This window comes from Ambystoma mexicanum, chromosome 6q, assembly GCF_040938575.1.
Source record: "Ambystoma mexicanum isolate Mex_15411 chromosome 6q, UKY_AmexF1_1, whole genome shotgun sequence".
NCBI lineage: Eukaryota > Metazoa > Chordata > Amphibia > Caudata > Ambystomatidae > Ambystoma > Ambystoma mexicanum.
Window position 1 is genome coordinate 341,524,277 of NC_090937.1, and position 25,325 is coordinate 341,549,601.

A 25,325-nucleotide genomic window follows, 5' to 3' on the forward strand; every position below is an offset into this window, starting at 1 on the left:
ATCATAGCTAAAATTTTAAATTTCCGTGACCGTGAAACCATACTGCGATACTCAAGAGAAGGGGGAGAAATCAAACGAAACGGCTCCACGATAGTCATATATCCGGACTACACACCCACTGTGCAACGAGCAAGGAACTCTTTCATCCCAATAAAAGCGCAGTTACGGAACCACAACCTAAAGTATATGCTGCTCTATCCGTCACGCCTTAAGGTCCTCTACAAAGGAAGAGCAACATTCCTGGAGACACCAGCTGCAGCAAGCCTATGGCTGGAACATAACAACCTGGCTGAAGGCAAAGATGATCCACCGAAATCGGACATGGGATAACATGGCACCCACTGCCATAATGAGCGAGGGGAGTCCCCCGCACACAGAACCAACAAAGCAGACAATGAAACCCCAGCGACACAACACTAAGCAGATTGCTGAACCGGACGGAAACTCGAAGGACCACACGAACACGGAAAGTCGACCCACCCCCACGGAAATTGTGTGGGCAATTCACCTACACGCACCCTGATCCGGAAGGCCAGGAGCGGCCTGGAAGGCTCGGGACCCCCCCGAGCGTTGCAAGTTGGAAGCAACTGCTGGGGACAGTTCAAAGTTACACGGTTTGCTGTTCCCATTCAGAAGAATGGAAGTTACTATTGTTGGTAAGTCTCCAAGAATGATCAGAAGGGGGAAGGGAGCAGAATTGAGGGAGGAGGAAACTTGCTTCCTGCCATACCCAGGGAAGGGGCCAATAATGCCTACATCTGGCACACGAACGCCAGTGAGAGGGGAGCTGAACGGACACTATGCCCATTTTGAATCATCATGGCCGCAAAAGCAGTTAAAATACTGACATGGAATGTGCGAGGTTTGGGGACATACATTCGCAGAAACAGAATTAAGACCTACTTGAACAGAAAAGGGGTGATGATAGCGCTACTACAGGAGACTCACTGCATGGCAGACTCACTGGCCAAACTTCAAACGCACTGGGGGGGGCAGGGTTTTGGCACCGCATACTCCAAATACGCCAGGGGAGTATATACCTGGATACACCCACAGCTCCCTTTCCGCCTGAGAAAATCAGAGGTTGATCCGGAGGGTAGATTTGTGATATTATGGGGCCACATAGAGCAGACAGAAATATGCATAATCAACTCCTATTTTCCCAACAGCAATATACCGGCCCACCTGGACTCACTATATCCCAAAATCGTGCAACACAGAGATAGTCTACTCCTCTGGGGAGGCGACCTTAACTGTGTATGCGACCCGGCAATAGACAGATCCATCCCCCACCCGAAAGGCCCATCGGCAGCGACAACGGCACTGACTGCAATGATAGATAGGCTGGACTTAGCAGATGTGTGGCGTGAAACGCACCCAACGCAGAGAGGCTACTCATACTATTCATCCCCCCACAAAATATACACGAGAATAGATCACATCCTCATAGGCAGAGAACACCTAACCCAGGTGGAAGGGGCGCAATATTTAGGAAGAACCATATCTGATCACTCCCCACTCATGGTGACATGGAACCACAATGGCCCCAGACCCCCAATCCCCATGTGGAAAATGCCTACAGAAGCACTTAAAGATCCAGGCTTCAGGGAGGAGCTACAAGAATCCATAGATAGCTACATAGACAACAATGTGGGAAGTGTGGAACACAGTAGCACGGTATGGGATGCCCTGAAATCAGTGATAAGGGGGGAAATCATTGCAAAGGCTGGGGGAATCAGGAGACAGCTCAGGAAAGAATTGGACCAAATGGAAAGGAAGATAGAAAGGCTAGAGGCAGCCCCTATAGGCAACCACAACAGGGAAACGGAACTTCGGGAACTCGGGGGAGAAAACGACTCGGCGTGGAATAGGTTGGAAAAGCTCGATCACGCGGCCAAAACGAACAGGGCACACATAGAGGCGGACAGGCCAGGCAGGCTGCTGGCCTGGTTATGCAGAAGGGAACACCCTAGACACCCCACCACCGCACTACAGGATGAGGAAGGGAACATACACCACACACAGCAAGACATAAACGACACCTTCAAACAATACTACACAAAACTTTATTCACATGAGGAACAGGTCCCTCCAGAACAGATTTCAGACACCCTTGAAGAGATAGGACTCCATAAGATACCACCCGAGCAGGCCCAGATGTTAGATGCTGAAATCACGCTTGACGACATAACAGAAGCTATCCGGTCTCTGGCAACGTGCAAGACACCTGGCACGGATGGCCTGCCCCCAGAGTTCTATAAAGCATATGAACCCTCCCTCACACCCTTGCTACATGAGGTATTCCAGGAAGCCTATGAGAGGGGAGTGCTGCCCGAAAACATGAGGGAAACACTGGTGGTTCCGGTCCTTAAACCGGACAAACCGGCGGACCTGTGTGATTCCTACCGCCCGATAGCAATGCTAAATTATGATGCAAAAATTCTAACAGCAATACTAGCCAAGCGGCTGTCCAGAATTATAGGGGACATAATACACAGCGATCAATGCGGCTTTATACCGGGCCGAAATACATCAATAAACCTGCGTAGACTACAACATATTATGGCCCAAACCAATGAGGACAGGAGCCTGTACGCGCTAATGTCCTTAGACGCCATAAAGGCGTTTGACTCCATCTATTGGGAGTGGCTGGTGGCAGTACTTAGAGAATTTGGTTTTGGACCCGGGTTCATCAGATGGGTTCAGATATTGTACACAGGACCAAGAGCTAGAGTGAAATCCGGGAAACACATATCAGAAGCATGGGACATACAGAGAGGGACCAGGCAGGGCTGTCCACTATCCCCAATGCTATACATACTTGGGCTAGAGCCCATAGCGATCTATTTTAGGAAACAGTTTTTTGACGCTGGCATAAGATTAGGAGGGGTAGACCACATCATTTCGCTCTATGCGGATGATGTCCTCATATATGTTAGAGACCCACATCTCAACGTACCAGTCATGCTGGAGGTCCTGGACAACTACTCCAGAGTATCTGGGATCCAATTCAATAAGTCTAAGTCCTGTCTGTTCCCCCTGGCGGCTTTGCAACATGTCGAGACGGAGGCACTCCCGAAGGTAGGGTTAAAATGGCAAACCACCAAATTCAGATACCTAGGAATTCAGATAATGCACACTCCCTCGTTGATGCACGAGCATAACACGAAGGCGGCGCTCCGGACCCTACGCAAATCTATGAACTTTTGGTCGCGACTCCCCCTGTCAATGATGGGAAGGGCCTCCATAGTTAAGATGATTGTTTTACCGCGCTTCCTGTATAGATTCCAAAATGTACACTACTACATCAAAAAACCCTTCTTCAGACTATTGGAGACACTGATAAAGGAGTTCATATGGGGAGAAAATAGACATAAAATAGCACTGTCAACACTAACCCTGCCATATGCCAGGGGTGGCATCCAGCTCCCTAACTTAGAAAAATATTACCTAGCAGCACAACTTAGCTTTATAACTAAATGGCTTTCAGACGAACCAACTGAGGAAAACCCCCTACTGCAGACTATGAGCCTCCCTCACCACCTGAAAGAACTGGTATGGATACCATCGAAACGGATGGGAGAAACACCGCACATAGTCACCCTGGGGAGGGAGGTCTGGCGCAGAACGAGGACACTTGCCCATACACAGAGGGCCTACTCACCAGAGATCCCACTGATCGCAGACTTATACACAACAGCCACAGACCTGAAACAAATCAGATCATGGGAAAGGGAAGGGGTTTACACCTGGGGGGACCTATACGATGAAGGCACATTCAAGGATTTTATCACGCTGCGGGACAGGGAGGGTATACAATCGGGACAGTTTCTCTGGTACCATAGGACCCGCGCCATAGCGCGAAGCAAGTGGGAGACATGGCCCGAGGAACCGGACACAGACCCACTATTAACACTGTTATACAACATGGGGGCGGGTTGTAGACCAATATCCCAAATCTATAGGCAACTGAGCGACACACCTAACCCCCGAAGCACGGACATGAAAAGGAAATGGGATATGGATATAGGCAGGGAGATGACAGAGGAGGAGTGGACCCGGGCGCTCACATTTCCCAAGGAGGTGTCGAGAAACCACCGGTTCAGGCAAATACAGTTGAATGTGCTATACCGAACCTACCTAACACCGAAGCGGATAGCCAAATTCAGCAAACAAACGCAGTCAAACTGCACCTGGTGCAGCAAGGAGGAAGCAGACCTAATCCACATGATGTGGGAATGCCCCAAAACGAAGACACTTTGGGGAAAGGCGAAACAAGCATGCGAGAAAGCAGGCATGACCAAATACAAATGGACGCCGGAGGAGTGCTTGCTGGGAACCTACCCCAGATTGGCCAAGATAAAACACTTAGTCAGGCTTATGGACATAACGTGCATATTAACCAAACGAACTATAGCCATGTCCTGGAAAAAAACAGCCGGACCACAATACAAAGCATGGCATGGAGAAATGATGCGATGGCTCCCGGCTGAGACTAAGGCCTGGGAAGAAAGCGTGGCCAGATCAACCGAAGAGTCTAGTAGAGCCTTGGAAGCATGGAAGGAACTCACTGGACATATGTTTCTCCCCTCTGACGACAAGCCCCCCTGAGCCAACGGCTAGCACAGACATGCCTACAAGACATAAAGGAAGACTAGATGAGAGCCAACGAGTGACACTATGGACCTCTGTGAAACATCCCCCCCACACCCTGCAAACGACATGATTGTCCCCTCTCGAACACCCCTATCCCCCAAGGAAGAGACGAGCGGACTCACGTGAACATTGTAAGGAGACGGTTGTTATTGTTTGTTGAAGTTAAAATTAAAACAAAATTTTGGATTTTACGAGAATAAGGCATAACATGGAAATATGTAACAGATGTTATTGAAAATGCCAATAAACAAATTTTAAAATAAATGCTCCTAGCCGGGAACAGGGAACCAATAGAAGCAGTGGCGGGCCAGCTCAGTCTAAAAATAGCCGAGGTGGGCATCAAATATCTGGGGGTGACACTCACACACAGGGTGGACAAGATGTATAAGAGTAATTGCACCCCCCTATTGGCTAGAGTCAAGAAGGATCTAAAGATCTCTTGGTGGGGAAGAATTCAATCTGTTAAGATGAACATACTCCCCAGAGTACTCCACTATTTCCACGCTCTCCCAGTCTCAGTCCCCGACCCCTTTTTCAGAGCTCTATCCAAAACCAGATCACAATTTGTGTGGAACAGGAAACCCTCGAGGGTTGCCAGAGCTGTTCTTACGGCACCGATAAAGGCCGGTGCAATGTCCCTTCCCCACTTTAAGAAATATTATCAGGCTGCCCAACTATGGGTCCTGAAGGAATGGTTGGGGGAGAACCAACAGACAATCTGGGTAACGCAAGATAGGGCAGTCGCTAGGACCTCCCTAGAGGACATACTGTGGAAGAATAAACACAGACACCAGAACCTTCGAGTAAGCGAAGTCATGAGAACTACTTTAAACGCCTGGATATCCAAACCCGAAAGGGAATCATGACTAACCCACTGGCCCCTTTCACACCTGTCTGCAGGAATCCACAGTTCCCACCAGGACAAGAGCCCAGCGGCTTTGAGAAGTGGGAAACAGCAGGGTGTAGGAAAATCGGGGAACTGATCCAAGACAATGAAATACGAACTTTTGCAGAATGTAAAAATATGTGGAAGTTAACAGAAGCAGACAGATATAAATACGAACAGTTAAAGTACTGGCTGTGTACACCAGAAGTTTTTCAGGCGGCCACAAGAGACCTTACACCATTTGAGACATATTTAATAACCAACCCAGGCGACAAAAAGCTGGTGTCTTCGCTGTATCGACGTACATGAGAAGATGGGAAGCCACACTAGGGGAGGAAATCACCAGGCAGCAATGGGAGGAACTGTGGGCGGGCATCCCCAAACTCACCAGGGCGGTCCAAACCAGAGACATGTGGTTGAAAATAATTACCCAACGGCACTATACCCCAGAGAGGCTTGGGTCAATGTACCCGGATGTGTCAAACCATTGTTGGAGGGGGTGCCAGGTCGTAGGAACCTGGAGGAACATCTGGTGGGAGTTCCAGGGAGTGAAGAGCTTCTGGAAGGAAGTACAGACAGAAATGACAAAAATATACCCGGAGGCCGGACAAATGGGGGCGAGGGTGTGGTTGTGCGGATTCAAAGACCCCTATACCAAAAAACTTCACAAAGCTCAATGGAGGAGCTTTATGGGTATGGTCATAGCGGCATGGGCAACTATAGCCCAAAATTGGAAGAAACGTGACCCACCACTGACTTACACATGGCTGCAAAAGGTGTGGTCCCAGATGACCATGGAAAAGATCACAAACCATCTCCAGGTCCAGAACAAATCCTTCACGAGGGAATGGGGATCAGTGTTGGAATAACTGAAATCAGACTATATGGAACATTAAAATATCGGACATATATAGCTCATGAGAATTCAACATGGAGGACCCGAACTCTTCCGGGGGGGTTACGGGGGGTGGGAAGGGAGGTGGGAGAAATGTTGGGGAGAACACGTGTGTTGATGTTTATTGCTTGTTGAAAATAATAAAAAGCATGTTTTAAAAAAAAATTTGAATCTTTGTGTAACTCCGCTACAGCTCACATTTACCCCTCTTGAGATAAGCCTGGCTGCTCAACACGCTAACCAAAACGGTGTAGTACAAGCACATACCAAAGGTTAGGTTGCCTATACCTGTAGTCATAGTTGTTTGTAGTGGTCCCAGAGGGTACTGCATTCAAACGTAGCCCAACAGGAAGGAATAGAGTTGTGGGGGTGGAGAGGTGGCCTTGGGTGTCGTGACGTCACTGCCAGGATGGAATTGGTAGACATGGTTGTGTGAGGGTGCAGTGGAGCTTAGGTCGGAAAGGTGCTTACGTCAGGGCACTTAATTCTTAGAGACTGGAGTCATTATTGCTCTTACTGCTGTGGCCAGACAGCAAAAACGCAGTAACAGTAAATATAAAAAAACAGCACCTAGAATTGGGACACCTGGATAGAGTGAGAAAGGCAGAGTGTGGGGGTACAGCAGAAAACACAGTAACAGTAAATATAAGAACACATCACCTAGAATTGAGTCGCCTAGATGGGGGTGGGGGTGCAGGCTTAGTAAGGGGGCACAGCGGAGAATATAGTAGCAGTGAGATATACAACAGCACCTAGATTTTGGACACCTAGATATAGGGAGAAACGACTAACACAAGGCTATAATTCTAGGTAGTGTACTGTTCTTGTATGCAGGTTCTGGATTCCCTAGCCTACTGTGGGCAATGCGAGATAGGGGAGAGTAACTCAATAATGGGTTATTGCGCTGGTTATGCACAAACACCCCAAATCGGTTTTCTGCATCCCTCTCTCTCCAGCATCTTCTGGGAGCTTGAAGATTACTCCCTCCCCGCCCTCCACCCCCAACTTATTCCAGTGAGTTAATCATGCAGGAATCTCAGTTTATCTACAAACCCCTCAGGCTATCCTGGCACACCCGCAAGGATCCAGCAGTTTGCATTTCCTTGAACCCAGAAAAAGGATACAAATAACATACATTAAGGGAAAACCTAATCAAACAATCAACACGGCCAATGGTTTTGAATTAGATAAGACTTTCGTTTTAGGTTCCTGTGAATCTATACATGGACATGTGATCAATTTGGGGGTTGGTTGAGCACTCGGAACGCAGCGCCCCGGGTCTCAGATCTATCATGGTGCCTGTTCTGTGTGTCCTGGTAGTTTGGTTTTAGTTTCTACTCCAATGGCGCCTGTGCTATAATTAGTGTACAAGGTGCTTCTTATCCCCACTCAGCTGAGTAGCTAGGTAGAGTCCACAAAATTTGTTGTTACTCATGGGTTTTGATCTGCTTGGTTTGATCAATTTCTTGATGAGTTTAATATAGTAAACTCTTGTGGTTTTCATTTGCATCATTTAGCATGTGGTGCCGACGCGTGGTTCGACCATCCAGGTCTTTATCAAGGTTGCCAAGGTTTTTGCATGTCCATAGGTCATCACATATTGCATTTATTGCATTAGTGTGCGTTGAGTGTGAATACACTTGGGGCGCATTGTGCCATACATTGTGAAGTGACATGGTATACACGTTTAGTGTGGGGAGATTGTGGGTGGACATGTACATGGCTTCACATAATTTGGATGTGGACCTTTATTTAGTTGCCGTGGTGCCTTTTATTTTATTGTGCAACTGGTTAGGGGGCAGGATGGAGTGAAGCAAACTTTACTGGTGCGTCTGGACAATTCTTGAATGTCCAGTACCACCATAACTCAGAGGTCAAGTCCCAGAACATAGACAAAACAACTACCTGTATATTCCCTTTCACCGTTTAGGATGTAGAACCCGACATAAATTTCTCCTGTTCATACCAACCATAAATGCTAGGAACACTGACCTTGCGACAGGACATTAACATCCTATTAAATGGCAGCCATTTTTGTTGCCGTCTCCTAATGAAAGCAATAGGCAAAGAAAATGAAGAAGACATTTTCAGAAGTCATTAGGAATATGGTGAAACCTTTTTAAGAGGAATTTACCAGACTTTTGATATTTGGAAGCGAACAAACGCTTGGTGGCGAGCTAAAACTGACATTGGCCTTGTTCTAGACAAGCTATAGTATTTTAAATTCTGACGCAAATCCAGTGCTGCCTTTCAAGCCTTTAAGCTCTGCAATCATGGAGAATCTTTAATCCAACGGCCAGAGTATTTACCTTTGTCTTCACCACATGGCTTAGACTCGATTACATCGTTGTGTCCAGGAACTTAGCTCGACATATTGCCTCCTTTAAAATGGGCCTTGCAAAAACCACCAAATGGCTAAAGCTAACTTGGGAAGCGGGCAAATAAATTAACCAATGTTGAGCCACTAAATAGATCCGCACATTGTGGCCCTTCAAATAAAGTAGGCTTAGAAACAGTCTACTCCTAGCTAGTTTAGATTGCTGAATGGCCGGGATCATTAATTTTCAGGTGTATATTGAGCAGACAGTGGTACGTAGCACCTTCACCCACCACTGTGTGCATTGTGTAACTTATTACCCAAACTCTTTTTATACTTTAGACCCATTTTAACCCCACCTCGAAACAAGCCGTTGAGTGCCATTACACCCCTGCCCCTGAACTCCTTATTACTCTTGTGCAATGGTACTTCACACACACACAAGAGTTTCTTGTTCTCCATGGTCCATAGAAATTGTGTCCAAAAGTGCCCAATAGGAGGAGAATCTTCAAAATGCACATCAACATTGCTGTAAATGTTTCTTTGTGCATCACTATGCTTTTGCAATACAAAATATGATGCCATCAACTTCATGGGTCGAGTGCATTCTTAGGTTGACCTGAAGAACCCCACAGACACCTCAGAATATCTGGGAAGTGTTCCAAGCATAGCAACAGCAATCTCGCACATCATGGCACTCAAAAAAAAAAATCCCAAATTGTAACCTCGAAAGTTCATAGTATTCCACCTGCAGGAATTTTCCTGATTTGATGGTCTGTTTTTTTAGTTCTTCCTGGTAGAATTCTCTTTGGGCAAGTGTCATTTTTCATGGAGGCGATATTCAATGGTCACGTCTGTATGGCATGGCGCCCCAAAATGATTAGAGTTGGGGGTCAGCCTTTTTTCTTTTTTTTAGCATTTTGTGTACGAAAATAGAAATGTAACAATTACTGAAAGAGCAGGTTGTCCTGGTCTGCAATAATATGGCAAAACTAAAGATAGAAAGTAAAAATGCAGTTAAAACTTTAGCTGGATACCTTAAAATTTGAGCCACCAAGGTACAGATCACAGCAATTGGTAAACTAGAGAAGATTACCATCAAAAGATGAAATAGTCATTGAGTTCCTAGACTATTACACACATCTGTACAAAGAAGAAATAGACCAAGACAAAGATGAAATAGAAACATTCCTATAAAACTGGCAATTACATGCAATAATTCAATTAACAAATTTAAGGTGGCTATCCAAAAACAAAGCACCATGTAGAGAACCATCAAATGTGGCGTTCCATTAGGGTCTAGTCACTCACCACTCCTTGCACAAGATTTACACCCCCCCACCCACAACCCCAAAAAACATGGGCTATTAGCTTCATGCGAGGGGCCAACATGATACAACTATGCAGACAAAACTTATTACACCAGAACTGGCTCAAATCCCAAACCAGCAGCCTCAATGAAATAAACAACCTGGAACTAAATCCCCACCAAAAAATAAAATTATGGAAATCATGGTGACCCGACGCAAACACGTTTCTCGGGCCCACAGAAATGGGAATGAGAATAAAAACCTCAACAGTGATGAATCTGGGAATTCTCATGGGCAGTGGACTCACTAGAAACAAGTCCTGAAATGTGTTTACCACCTACGCTCAATTAGATGCATCTTCCATATCCAAGCTTCCCTCACTAGAGCCTCACTATAAATGATCTCACCAAAATCTGATATGCTCAAGAATAATCTATGTATTCTATACCTATAAATGTCCGACTACCCAGCCAAGAAATTACAACGCATCCTAAACACCACAGCAAGACTTCAACTAGGACTTAACAGAAGGGAACATATCACCCTGGCCCGGAGACATCTCCGTTACCAGTGAAGAAAAGAACCAATTTCAAAGCACTCTACAGAGTACTGTATGACCAGGGATCGAAATTACTCAAATAAAAAAAAATCACCCTATTCCAAGCACAAAAGGACCCTTACATTGAGCAATGAAATGCTCATTGAATCCAGGCACTTTCAGAAAAACAAGTTGAGGGTGGAAAATCTACACCACTTAGGACCATGGAACACCAACCCAAAAATAAAATCCAGACAGCAGAAGACCACTTAGCATTTAGGAAACTATTAAAAACCTGGCTTTTCAATACAATGGGATAAGAGAACTGCTCACTGCCAAGCAAGAAGCAAACAGACAACACCACCACTAAAAACACCATCACATAACAAGTCACACATTGAACAAATCACCACAGTGAACACAATGACCAAATTGGTGACAAAGCGAAACGACAAAACCCCATATTGCAACGGGCTAGCATGCCAAAGAGACAAGCAGTATGCAACAGAAAACGCCCCTGGACCTACACACAAAAAGAATATATCAGAATGTTACTTTGGCCACAGGTCAAAGACTTACAAAACCCTAAACCAGCTCTCAATCCTTCCCCCCCCCCCCATCAACAATACCAATGAATAATCTAAGCACTTTAAACTAACTCCACTCACAATCAACGTGCAGAAACAAAACCTAAATTTTTACCCATAGTCACCCAACACATGCTTACCAAAGCAAACCACTAAAGCATCTACCAAAACCAATTTAGTTGCTACTCTACACCTCTCCAACTAACCCTCCTCAGGTCTCCCATCTGGAAACAGAACAGGCCTGGGGTACATATCACAACCACCAAGTAAAAACACCAAAATAGAAGCCAGTTGCTCCTAGTAATAGAGGGATCAACAGTAAAGCACAACAACCGGTCTTTTCCCTCACCCGGATTATCATGAATTCTGCGTGATAAAAAACCAAAAGTCATATGAATGAAAATGACTTTGTTTTCACTCCCCCAAACATTTCAGACAACACAATGCCCGTTACCTCTTGGCGGCACAGTGTGCCGCAGTCTCCCGCTTCCCTCTGCAACACTGGTTCCCTTCACTTACATGAATGGGAGCAGGGTCCTGTTTTTTTTGGGGGGGGGCATGGGGGGAGGGGGTTTGTTTTCAAATTTGAATACAGAGAAGGGGACACCCCTGTAGCCCCCAATGGCATAGTGAAAAAGGATGCGGGGGAGACCCCAGCAGCCCTTGTTCACTACAATGACACAGAATGGAGGATGCATTTGAACATTTTCAGCTGTAGTAATTTTCGTACAGACGATTTTCAAATCTCCCATTCGTTAACAAATATATGGATTCCTCAACTCCTAACTACCCCCTAATTTTTTTAATTTCAGATTCACACGAGCGCCTGGAAACGACAGTGGTGCATTCTGTACTCCAGATAAGATTGTGAAGCAGGAGTTTTTTACTCTACGTTTTAAAGTTGGGAGTAAAATTATTTTTTTATATAGAGTAAAACAGTAAGTTCCATTCCTAATGAGCATTTTCATAGCATGTAAAAATATGTTTTAACTGTAAAACAAATGTTTAATAAATATTTATTTTCACCCAATTATCATGCAGATTAAAAGATAAATGTTTACCTCTTCAGATCAGGCAGTAATAGCAGTTTCTTCCTGTGGCGCTATGTGTACTACTGGTCCAAACACATCCATGGAGATGTGTTGGTGAAAGCATGGGGACAGGGACCTTATAGGTCGGTTTCCTATTTTTTGCTCAGTTTATTTGTACTCCGATGTTTTGCTTTCTGGAAGTATTTGCCTATTTTTAGGGAGTAAAAGTAGCAGCACCGGCCTGTTCCGACATGAGTATATCCTTTGTATCCAACACAGCTCTGCGGGTTTAAGGCCTATTGCAAAAGCGTGTGTAAAAACTGGCAACTATCAGACCTTGTTAATACGGAATTGAATTAGGATACCACAATGAACAAGGATTTTTTTTTACAACGAAGTCCAGGATTTTAAGTGACAAAATGTATACACATAAGACACTTAACTGGTCCCAGTCGAATGAGCAAATTCGGTACAATGCGGAATAGCTTCAAGTGAGTTATGGCTCTGAAAATTATTTTTTGCTTAAGATGACCAATAAGCCAAGCAGAAAGCAGGGATCCAGAACCGGTGTCCAAAAAACGCTTCACTAGCATAGTAAATGGTGAGGATCATGGGAGTTTGTCCAAAACATCTGGTGAGCTGCAGGGTCTACACCCCAGCATTAAAGGTTGGTTGTGGGCATTTCCAGCAGGTCTGCAATATACTAGATATAATCCATGTTACGTAATCTTTAGTGTGGTTGGGCACAAACCGTTAACATGATTAGTGCACATTTTAATGGTTCAGAAACATGCATGGGTAAAGACATCAAGAGTGACCCATACAGCAAATAGTCTACAGATCACGCTACGACTATGGGTTTGGGGGTTGCTGTGGTCCAGTGTTGGAATGGGAGGGAACATTTTGAATGGATGCGAGGTGGGTTTGCTTTGTATGAAGACAAAAAAAGAAACCGCACACCATTAGTATTGAAGTAAGACTGGCCTTTCAATGTTCAATCTAGATTGTGCCAAAAGCTGATAGAAGGGGAAAAGAAAGTTTATGCAGGCAACTGTGCCTCATGGTAGGTTTTTGAAGTTGCTGTCTGTGCCGATAAAAAAATGCCAGCGGTAGAAGTGGCAGCTTTATTTTTAATAGCTCACATTTGCATTTTCAGTTGGCTTGGATGACGGAGGGAAGAAAGAATGCACAGCGTATAAGAGTCACAATGCTACATCACTGCTAACTTTGGTACCCTTTCCTCCATCACAGGTAAAACTCTTGGGTCAGTTCCTTGCCTACTGATGTCAGTTATCGTTCTCCTGTCACCACTTCTGCTCACAAGTAATGCCATGTATTCACCACTGATTCATGAACTATGTGCGCACTTTTAATTTTATATCTCAGCACATTCATATCCCATTTTTTTCAAACACTAGTACTGGCCCGCAGGCATTGTAAAAGCCTCAATGATGTACCTCCCTGAACCAAAGCCATGCCCACATCATATCCGAAGGTAACTTGAATGTAGTACAGCTGCTTCGTTTCACCACTTGAGGAAATGTAATCTTCCCAGAGGTATAAACATCCCAGCAAAACAAATCCTTGCTTCTGTGATCAAAGTCCTGAAAATAAATGCTGCACTTTGCAAACAAAATATTAGAACAAGTGAATAAATGCAGTTCAAAGTGTTCTGTTGATTACAGCTACGCTTGCGCTATATACCAAACACATAACATGTATCACTAGCTCATACAAATGTAGTCATATTACTATTTAAGTGTTGCAAAACGTACCTGCATAAATTAGTTTTTGTCCTCCCACTGGAAAGGCATCCTTCCCCTTCTCAGATTCAATCTTCTCTTTCAGCGCCTTCACCTAAAGGTGCAAGGAAAACCAAAGTAAGACAATGGCACAGGACATTGAGTTTAGAAAGAAAGAAAAGCTGCACCCATAGAGACGGGTGGATAAAACTGCCGCTGTTTTAGGAGCCTTGGCTACCAAGCAATCAACAGCTGCTCATTTATTTAGTCCAAGAGACATTAGGCAAGCAGCAATTGAAATACTGGTCCTAGTATGCAACTTACTTGAGAACAAAGTAAAGACAGCAACACAACCCCAGGGACACCAACGTATGTACCAAAAGGTTACAAAATCAAAAGAAAGGCCACAGATTTAAAAACTAAGGCATTTAGTTGAAATGATGCTGCATGATCCTGAACAAGACTAGCATGCACAAAATCGAATTAAACCCAAGCTGTACAATTCACCACAAGTTGCAAAAACAAAAAGGTCTTTAAGAGGCCACTTCACTAGAATTGGATGACCAAGAGTCTTGCGTTAGGTGATGACATTGAACTGGTAAAAGAAGTGAGGACGAAATTATAATCCAGGGCTTTCAGAGGCACGTTAATCGGCAACACTTTTTCCTTGGATTAAGACAAAAACCAGGTCAATAACCAAGCTGACATTTGCAGAAACCTACCAGCAAGCAGGAGTTTTAAAATCTTTTGAGCGGTACAAAAAGGGAGACAGTTTAGAGGAGACCCTTTTATATGTAGTCGTAGAAATTAAGTGAGGCATCTTTGAAGAAAGTGGGTTAATCAGATGTTACCGCCCCATTTTCCTGCTATACTTGCATGCCAAATTATTCAGCCGTTTACCTTTTCATGGGAGATTGGGCCATCTATAACTAACTACACACTCGCAGCTATGTTTCCAAAGGGGAAAGAATACAACAGACCAATGTCTAACCTGTATTTGATAATGGAGAACTCGTTTTTTTGCGGAAAAAAAAAATGTATTTAGACTTTCTAGATTTTGTCCTCAATCTGGTCCAAGAGAAAACACTAGTAGGTATTCCTTGTTATCTGGGCATCCCAGTGGGTGTACTTAAGGGAACCACTTTATCACGACAGTTAGGCAGGAATCAGTTATAATGATAACATTGCTTTACATAAATCGACTACAAAATATCAGTCAGTTGATATGCCGAGAAAAAAAACTGAGAACTATCCAACTTTTAAACATTGTAGACCGTTCAGACTGTGGTAATCATGGCTAGAAAAGAACAGCTCCCCAAGAGTTGTTGGGTGCCTCGGATCCATTACACATTGTTGATCAAATTTAAAAAGTTAACAGGTTAGTTTAAGTGATTTTTATTCAATCAGTAACATCTTCTAGGCCTACACGTGTCTCACTCAAAGAGCTTCATCAGGATCTTAAGCACTGGTCAATGTTGTATTCCTTAGTGTTCGTAATCCTGAACCAAACAGGAAGCTTATTGTTAGCCGCTTGTGACAAGGGGGTTGTGTAAGGATACCTCGTATTGGTTGTTTTCCATTATTTCAACCAAGCTTACATATTGATGTTCTTTGATCAAAACATATGTAGGCCGAAAAGATAGTTGGTTTATTCAAAATCAGTAAGATCACACCTCCTACCTTAAATTACATAAATTATGCACATTGGGATACCAGAGACCTACTTGCATTGTTTTTGACATTTAAGGTATGCCAGTCAGTACCTTATGCAGCGGTTAAAATACTTTAAAATAATGCAAGTCAGTGATTTTCGTTAAGCAGGTGTAAGGGTGCAGAACAACAAGTTACTAACCAACTGGTAACGTTCTTTCGAATGGATATTACTCCAACGTATTCCACATCTTGGACATGTAATGTCCACAGCTGTGCACTTCTGAAACTTTTTCAGTAGAGGGCCTCCTGCGTCCATGACGTTGGGTCGATGCCCCTCGAAGGCCTCTGTCGAGGGCGACAACACGGATGTTATAAATAGGACGCACAGCTCCCGTAGCCTCAGTTTACGTTTTTTCCCTTAGAACGAGTGGCACCTGTTTCATGCCTGCTTGACTGCACATAGCCTTGCGGAAATGGAAGCTACAATCGCATAGGAAATTCTCCAGAGGGGCATGCTGGGAGGGTGATTTGGAATACGCTGGAGGAACATCCAGTCGAAAGAACGTTACCAGTTGGTAAGTAACTTGTTCTTCGAATGGATTGTGTCCTCCAACCTATTCCACATCTTTGACAGACTCCCAAAGCAGTACCAGAAAAGGAGGACGGAAAAGAATTTAGAGTACCCAATCAGATTGCGGAAGAAAGAACCGCCTTACCAAAGGCCACATCCTGACCATGGATTGTATCCAGGGAATAATGCTTAAAGGTGTGAAGCGAAGCCCATGTAGTGGCATCAAATATTTCTAATAGTAACACCCCGCTGGAGGGTGGTGGAAGCAGCCACGCCCCTAGTGGAATGAGCTCGCAACCCTTCAGGAGGGTAGCAGCCTGGCCCAATCGGTGGCCAGCCTATCCTACAAAGAGTTGATCGTCCACTCTGACCCTGGACATCCTAGAAATGTAAAAGCTCAGAGTTCTTCTAGGATACAACCGATGAGTCGCTCCTCTTCCTTTCCAGGATAAGGAGGTTAGAAAGATGGGAGAACCACGTTCTGATTCAAATGAAAATCAGAAACTACCTTAGGTAGAAAGGACGGACGTACCCCAAGTACTACCCTGTCCTTGTGGAACACAGTAAAGGGTGGCTTAGAGGAAAGTGCCTGCAATTCATTCACTCTGCGAGCGGAAGTAATGCAACCAAGAACACCGTCTTGAAGGACAATAATCTCAGAGGACAAGAGTGCAAAGTTTCAAACGGAGCACCTATGAGAAATTTCAAAACCAAATTTAAATCCAAACCAGCACTTGGAAAGGAGACGGCAGGAACACATTAGTCAGTCCTTTAAGAATATGAAAAATCAAAAGGAAACAAAGTAATAGCATTCTTCAGAGGAGCGCTTAAATATAGACCGCGCCGCCAAGAAACCCTTAATGGTACCAACTTAAAGGCCCCTGTGGGCCAAAGAAAGCAAAAAAGACAACACCATAGGAATGGAGCACTGAAAAAGATCCACATTGTGACCTCTGCACCAGCCGCCAACGGTACAGGGATTTTGTTGCAGGCCGCCTGGCAGAAAGCAACACCTCCATCACATCATCCGGGAGGTCCCAATCCGTATACCTCAACCTTTCAGATACCAAGCGTGAAGGTTGAAAGTCTTGACCTCTGGGTGGAGACCCCGAAAAAGCCCCCATCAGAGCTGCATTGTCTCTCTGCACAACAGGAGTAAACCCTACCCCCCCCACCTTTTTGTTGAGGCAATGCATGGCAACTGTGTTGTCCGTCATGATCAGGACACTCTTCCCCTGTACAGCCAGCTGAAAAGCCTTCAGGGCTAGCCTGGTGGCCCGCAGCTCTAACAGGTTGATGTGGAGTTTGGACTCAGAGGGAGACCAATGACCGCTGGCGGTCAAGTCGTCGGCATGAGCGCCCCCATCCTATGAGGGAAGCATCCGTCACTACAGTCACCTCAGGCCATGGTTGCCAAAATGGCTCCCCCTTCATCAAGTTCCTTTCATTGGCCCACCACAGAAGATCCTGTGAGACCCGAGTGGGGAATCTGAATGGGATCCGACATCTTGCCTGAGAACTGCAACCATTGGATCTTGAGGACCCATTGCAGGGATCTCATCCTCAGCCTGGCCTCTGGCACCAGAAAAATGCAGGATGCCATGAGGCAGAGAAACCTTAAGAATTTGAAAGCCGGGAGACTATGGTATTGTTGAAACTTGTCGACCATCATGTTGCTCATCACAATGTGATGAGCCCTCACCTTGGGAGGCGAGCACTCCCCAAGGACGCGTCTAACACAGCCGCGATGTACTGGAGCTGTTGGGAAGGTGTCATATGCGACTTCTTGAAATTGAGGGAGAGACCCAGCTTGTGGAGGGAGCGGCAGGTGAGCCCGAGGTGATCCAACACTTGCTCAGGAGAGCGTGCCTGGATCAGCCAGTCGTCCAGGTAGGGGTAAATGTGACCTCGCCCGAGGTACGCTGCCACCACCACCATTAGCTTGGTGAAGACCCACCGGCGGATGTCAATCCGAATGGCAGGACCCGAAACTGAAAGTGTGAGTCTCCAGTTGCAAACCTCAGGTACTTTCTGTGCTTGGGATGAATCGGCACATGAAAGTAAGCATCCTGTAGGTCCAATAAGAACCAACCAATCCTGAAGTTGACGGGCTTGGAGGACTTGAGAAAGAGTAACCATCTTAAACTTGTCCTTCCTGAGAAGTTTGTTCAACCAACGCAAGTCCATGATGGGTCTCGATTCCCAGTCTTTCTTGGGGATTAAAAAGTAAGGGGAATACCATCCCTTGTTACTCTCCGCTACAGGCACCAATTCTATAGCGCCTTTCACCAGCAGGGTTAAAATTTCATGCGCAAGGAGCGGATCTGGAAGCTTCAAAGAGTTTCCCGGTGGATTGTCGTGAAGACGCTGAAGGAAGGCAAGACAGTAGCCGTGGGGTATGGTATCCAGAACCCACACATCTGAAGTAATGGCTCGCCATTCTTCTAGATGCTGAGACAGTTTGCCCCCAACCGGCGAACCATGGGACATGGCCTCATGATTGTTTGGAAGCGGCTGCTGCAGTGCCTGAAGGCAAAGAGGCAGCTACCTGAGCGGCTCCTGCACCTCTATTTCCCAGACCACCATGGGTACTTTTTTGTTGGCCCCTTCGACTGGCAGTCGACTGGCAGTCCTTTCGTTCTACCAAAGGTGGAGGTTGACGTACAGCTGCGCTTAAAGATTTTGCCGCAGCCTTCGAGGTCTGCAACCTCTCAAGGCGCTCGTCAGCCTTGTTGCCAAACAAATGTGCGCCATCAAAGGGCATGTTCAGAAGACAGCTTTGCAGATCCGGAGCAAAACCAGACTTCCGCAACCACACAAATTTGCGTATAACGGTCACTCGCAGCCATGGACCAGCTAACACAGTCTGGCCTATCCAAACCCGTCTCAAGGGATTTGCACATAGCATCCCTGCCGTCTTGCACAAGAGCCAAAAAGCCATGCCTTTCTTCCCCCTCATGAATATTCTCAGCCGCTAAAGAAACAGTTCCACAGAGTGTGTGAAAACCTTGCTAAAGCACAAGAGGATTTGGCCGATTTAAATGCCATGCTCCCAGCAGAGCCCAACCGTCGAAGTGTTTGTCGTCCCTATCTGGAGGGATGGTAGGTTACACCGCCTGCCTCAAGGTGGCCGCCTGAACCACCAAACTCTCAGGAGTGGGGCGAGTGGATAAATAGCTGGGGTCGCTAACGGAAGGGCAGTACTTTTTAGTCATAGATTTATTAACAGCCGGAAGAGAGTCCGGTGACTGCCAAGCAGCTGCCATCTTTTTCTGTAAGGTGAGATGAAATGCTAACACCGGGTCAGAGGACGGACCTTGAACTAAGATGTCCGTTAGATCATCCTGCACAAAGTCTTCAGGAGGACTGGACCATCCCAGATAAACAAAGGCGTTGAGGTTGCTGAGAGCATCGACAACCTCAGCGTCGACACTGGTGTCGACGGCGCCGTGGGCTGACAAGACGGCAAAGCGTCGACATCCGAGGACCGAGACCTAGACGTACGTCTCTTGCGACCTTTCGAATCCTTGTCCGAACGGGACCTCAAAGGCTCCCGATGCGAGTCGCGTCTTGGACCCGAGCCCTAAGGCGTGCGAGCCACGGTACGAGACTGATACTGACCGGCTTTGTTAGAAGGCGCGACTGGACCCGTGCCCTGTGATTGAAATATCGCTAACATTTGCTCCTTAGAAGCAGCCCATTCCTGCAGATTCGAGGACTTTGTCAGGCATGCTACCTTCCTCACGGCTCCATCCTCTGAGGAGGATGTGGAAGGCGACCGGTGACAGAGCTTCGAGCGTCGCGACAAGGAAGAAGAATGGCCGGGAACCACTCTGGGACAGGGAACCCCGGGCCTCCTCCCGACACGGAGAGTCGCCCCTTGAGTCGTCGGTGGACACCCCTTTGGATTTGGACTTGAATTTTCGGGACTTACCAGGGCTTAGAGCCCCTAGCTACCTGGAGCTTCCCCTTCCGCTCCTGCAAGGCCTTGGCAATCAGCGACTGGCACTTGGAACAGTCGTCGGTGTCGTGACTCTCACCCAAACACCACAAACAAATGCTATGCAGGTCGGTGATCGACATTTTCGACTTGCAGTCCCAGCAGGTCGTGAAGCCAGACCGCACGCAGAGTCGGAGGGGTCAAAGAAAAAGGAATCTCAACGATGAAACGCACGAGGCGCTCCGAGTTTCACGAAGCAACACGTTTGCGGAAAAAACTGAAATAAGGCTACGGGCGCTGTGCATTCTATTTGTAACATCCGGTGACGTCTCCCTCGACGGAGGCCTTCAAGGGACATCAACCCGACGTCATCGACGCAGGATGCCCTCTGCTGAAAAAGTTTCCAAAGTTCACAGCTGTGGACATTACATGTCAAAGATGTGGAATACGTTGGAGGACACAATCCATTCGAAGTAAGACCAACAGGTGTCATGCCTATTATTAGAAACTTGTATTCAAGTGCAAAAAGGAAAGAAAACCCTCTCTTGCCCCAACACTAAGAGGCCTGAATGGAAATCACTAGTGCCAGAATGTCCCATGCAAAAGTCCCAATGTCCAATGTCAGAATACTAACTTTGTCCCTCACACTCCAAGTTTAAACTAAATGAGAAGTTATTTCTAGCCCAAAGGGAGCGCCTCCCTTCACCTGGACCAGCCAAATCTGGAATCTTCAGATCCTGAAGTAATAGGGAATATCTCTGTTCCTCTGCCTTGTTCAGACTTCTTGAAAAATAAAACAATTGTTCAGGGAAACTCTGTTCCCTAGTTGGCACTTCTCTGGCCTCTTTTCGGTCTCTGGGTCACCACCCCATATGGGCAAACCTGGTTCCTTTTCACCAGGCGCAGTTGCAAAGACAAAAGTTGTTTGGATGTGTTTCTAAGCTGTGGTGAGTTCCAGACCATTGTTGGCAGACCTGGTTTCCTCCCACCAGGAACTGCAACGAAGAAGAGTAACTTGGATGCACTGCCAAGCTGTTGTGTCATATGCAGAGTGGTTTACTTGCCTGCCAAGTACTGGATTTATTGTATCGCACTCTCAGTTCTCTTAATATGGGTGCAGGTTCGAGACTCACTGCAGGTTTCCCGCCAGTACCCCGCTAAACTTGGTTCACTGTTCTACCAAGTATTAGTCACTTGATTAGGCTTTCTGAATGCATTTGGTCTTTTACTGGGGTCCCAGGCCCATTCATGTGGCTTATTAGGCTTACTTGCCTTTAATTTACAGGGCCCCCGGAGCCTTCACTCTCCATCCCCACCCCATCAGAATACCTTATTTTGTAGTCTGCAATGTTCTCGTGAGATCCTGTGCACCTGCCGTCTGCGGTGGGGCTTCCCCTGCTTGCTTCTCTCGTCTCTGGAGGCTAGCGGCACTACCGTGCCTGCTTCTTCCTTGTCAGTGTGGGACCGTTCCTCCACAGCGGCCGACCTTTCGGTGATGCCAGGAGTATCTTCATTGCTGTTGACAGTGCTGTCCCTGCACTCCGTAATAGCTTGACAGTGAACTCCTTGCACGGCTCCCCAGTCTGCCTTTCTCCTTACCTGAGCATACTCTGTCTCACAGTTCCTCCAGGACGGGCTGGACAATTTGTCAAGTCCTTCTTTGCTTTTAACTCTTCCAATCGGCTGTCGTGAACCACTAGAATGGGCAAAGTGGTTTTGCTAGGTACTCTGTACTGCTCCTACTTGTCCCAGTACCGACTGAGTTATGGTGGTGTAACTCACTAGAGATCTTACTCGTCCCAGTACACTATACTTCTGTTTTACTACAGAAATGCATGGCACAGGCAAGTAAGGGTGGAGACGGAGGCAGTGATGGAGGTCGGGGGATTTATAGGGATACTGCATTCTCACGCAATAGTGGTCACTGGTCCATAGGAGGTTTCCCTCCAGATGACATCCTACCGCTGAGTACCAGCCTCAGAGGGACTATTTAGAGGTCTCACCTGCCTGGCCTCATGAGAAGGGGCTGCCCCATGGATGCACCAACAATACCCTGGGATTCATCACATATGGTGAGCACAAAGTCCATTCCTGCAATGCATACCTTTTTTAGAATAGCTTCTCTGGATTTTTGGGATAGTCTTGCCTTAATCCCAAGAAATGCGAGACTATGGTGATAAGGCAGGCAAAAATCTAAATTTCGGTTCATGAGAAAGGAAACTGAGTAGATCAGGTTGAAATATTGGATCAACTGGAGGTTTGTACTCGGATAATGTTTCTTGGGCTGCAAAACATACTAAGGTACAAGGGGTACAAGTAAAACGGTGCACAGGCAAGAATGAAGCAATTAAGGCGATTCTTGCTTTTCAGAAACATTGTCAATATTATGTTTAGACCATCATGTCAGCTGTTTAGCCTGCTAGGGCATGAGAGGCATAAGGGAGATAGCAAGTACAAAACTGGAATATGGCTATGCAGGGGCGCTGACCTGGTTAATATTCCTGGAGCAAAAGGTGCAGACAAAGCTAGCAGATATCGATACTGCACTGCCGTGAAGTTTTTTTTAATTAAAGGGATGGACATTCGGGAGTATATTTGTTCAACATATGCTCTGGTAACACTTAAGAATGTAAGGAAGTCTAAACCCTGGTTCGGTCCAGCACTGGCTTTACTACGAAAACAATTGAGTCAGGCCAATAAAGGCTGAAGGTTAACCAAGAACACTAGCGATGCAGTGAGAGCAAAGGCTGTACTAAAAAGTCATGAGGCAGCTTTGTTTGAGGCAAAAAGGAAATGTTTACTTATAAAGAGATCAACTAGGCAAGGAACCAGGCAAAAGCAGTGTTCGAGGTGGTTTCTAGATTTGGAAGCCCACCCTGTATTGATACCACAATGACGCCGTCACAGAAACAAGCAAATCAATTTAATGATTTCTTTAAAGAAAAGATAGTGTTGATTCAAAAGAGTATCGCCATGAGGAGGGCGACTGAGTATTAATAAGAGGAAGTTAAAGATACGGAAGAAGAGTTTCAATTTTCAACCTGTAGATAAGGAAACTATTTATTCACTCCTCTCACAATTGAAACCTACAAACGACTTGTCATGTGCAACACCAGCATGTACAGCCCAACGGTTGGCAGTGGCTTTGACACCATTTATCACCATTTGTGAAAAAGTAACTGCAGGAGGGTCAGGTTCCTAAGGCTCTAGAAAAGGCACTAATTAAAGCTAAAAAATCCAATTAGGATCCGAAAACCTTGAAGAATGATCGGGCAGTCGCTAATCTGATCTGGCCAACAAAGATATTAGAAAAGGTTGTATGTGCACAGTTACAGGAATTTGTGGACAAAGTGAACCTGTGAGACAAGCTTCAATCCGGATTCGGTCCCAATCATGGGACGGAGTCAGTACGATTAGCTGTACACGGGGGATCGGCTGGAGGCTGCGGACAATGGAGGGTCCACGGTTTTATTGATGTTGGACCTGTCCGTGGGCTTTGATACGGTGGATCAGCGTATCACGATACAACACATCAGGAATGTGGGGAAGGCATAAGAACTAGTAATAAAATGGCTTGGATGCTTCCTAAAGGATAGGATGCAAAGAGTGTTGCTTGAAGGCTTTGTCTCAGAGTGGGTATGTTTGGAATCTGGGGTACCTCAAGGTTCATCTCTGTCCCCCATAGGGGGGCTAAAGCTATCATCCCATCCTCCCGTTCCGGGTCCAGAGTGTGTTGTAGGCTATCCCATCCTCCCGTTCCGGGTCCAGAGTGTGTTGTAGGCTATCTACCTCTGCCTTTGCACCAAGGATGGGCACTGGGGCTTATTCCAGGCTATGGCTATCTTACTTTTCTCTAATATCAACAGAAACCGAGCTAACCGCCTCATTACCTTGTGTCATTTCCCACCGCCTCATTACCTTGTGTCATTTCCCACCCGGTACCAGCCCCAGACAAGCATACCCGTGGGCTGCTGTCAAAAGTGGAATTCAGCAGTTCATTAATTTGAGATATTACCGCTTGCCAGTAGCGTACCATCACTGAACACCCCCCACAACATGTGCCAGAACACTGCCGGCCAGGACCCACATCTCAGACAATTCTCACTCAAGAAGTTGTTCATTGTGTGTAGTTAAGCGGGGGGTCACAAACTCAGGACATTAAACTGTAGAAGTTGAAAGCTGGCATTCCTTCCGACATTGTACCCAAGTCTGCCTCAGAGAACTTATCCCCATATCTCTTTCCCACTTGGTCTTAACTGCCAGTTCCCCCAGAGAAACTGTCCCCTGTATCGCCTGGTAGATGCAGGAGATCCCAGCTCCCCCACCTCCCTGTATCAGCAACACCTGTAGCAGTGGGTTTGTAGCGGGTTCGTCCGGGATACCTGCCCACATTGCGGTCAGCTGACTAGCCACGGATCCATTCACAAGGAACTGCCCTGGAGAGCCCCGATTCTGCCCCCTCCATTCTCCAAACGACATCAACTTCCTACCCTCAAACAAATCCTCCACTGAGCCACATCCCTGGTCATCAGATCCAGAAACCACATTGACCTTATTGCTGACCGAAGGCAGATCTGTACTGTACAGTCCTGGCACACAATTTCCTTAACAGTTTCTTCCAGACCTCTTGCACCACCTGAAATATATTAGTGGACCCCCCAATCCCCCCCCCCCCCCGACTGTACCGCAGAGTAATTCTTCCCAGTAAAGCATACAAAAGTTCCCCTTTGGTGTCCACCCATGCCAGTACCACTGGCGCCGTCATGAAATACCATTCATAGCTCGGTAGGTTAAAGGCCCACCCTCCAGGTACAGGCGCTGCCAGCGAGAGCCCCGTATATCATAGCTGCTCCCCAATGTGTTCATCCAGCATCCTGAAGAAAAGCCTCTTAATGCTATATGGGATACTGGCGAGTCTCGGGAGAACCACCATGTTGCACAATGCCACCCTCCCCATCAATGATAGCAGAAGCTTCTCCAGAATTGGATCGACTCTCCTATACCAGATAGTGCCCTACCTGTATTATACACAAACGTGTCCTCAATCCTAAGAAAGATTTGGACGCCCAGGTACATGAATAACTCCCCTCTCTCCCGAGAGGGGACAAATCAGGGAGAGCAGTAAGGGGAACAGCAATGACTTTTCCTTGTTCATGCAGAAGCTAGACAACCTCTAAAAATTACCCAACACCTCCAACA

The 25,325-nt window shown here is 46.2% G+C and overlaps 1 protein-coding gene across 2 annotated transcripts in view; it reads right to left on the bottom strand.

Annotated features, from left to right (window-relative positions):
- Positions 1-25,325, bottom strand: part of RAD23B (RAD23 homolog B, nucleotide excision repair protein) — a 452,986-nt gene that overhangs the window by 397,565 nt on the left and 30,096 nt on the right. For both annotated transcript variants that reach the window (XM_069630819.1, XM_069630820.1), the window contains exon 2: positions 13,996-14,077. In XM_069630819.1, the coding sequence (XP_069486920.1) occupies positions 13,996-14,077 (82 nt within the window). The remainder of the gene's footprint in view (positions 1-13,995; positions 14,078-25,325) is intronic.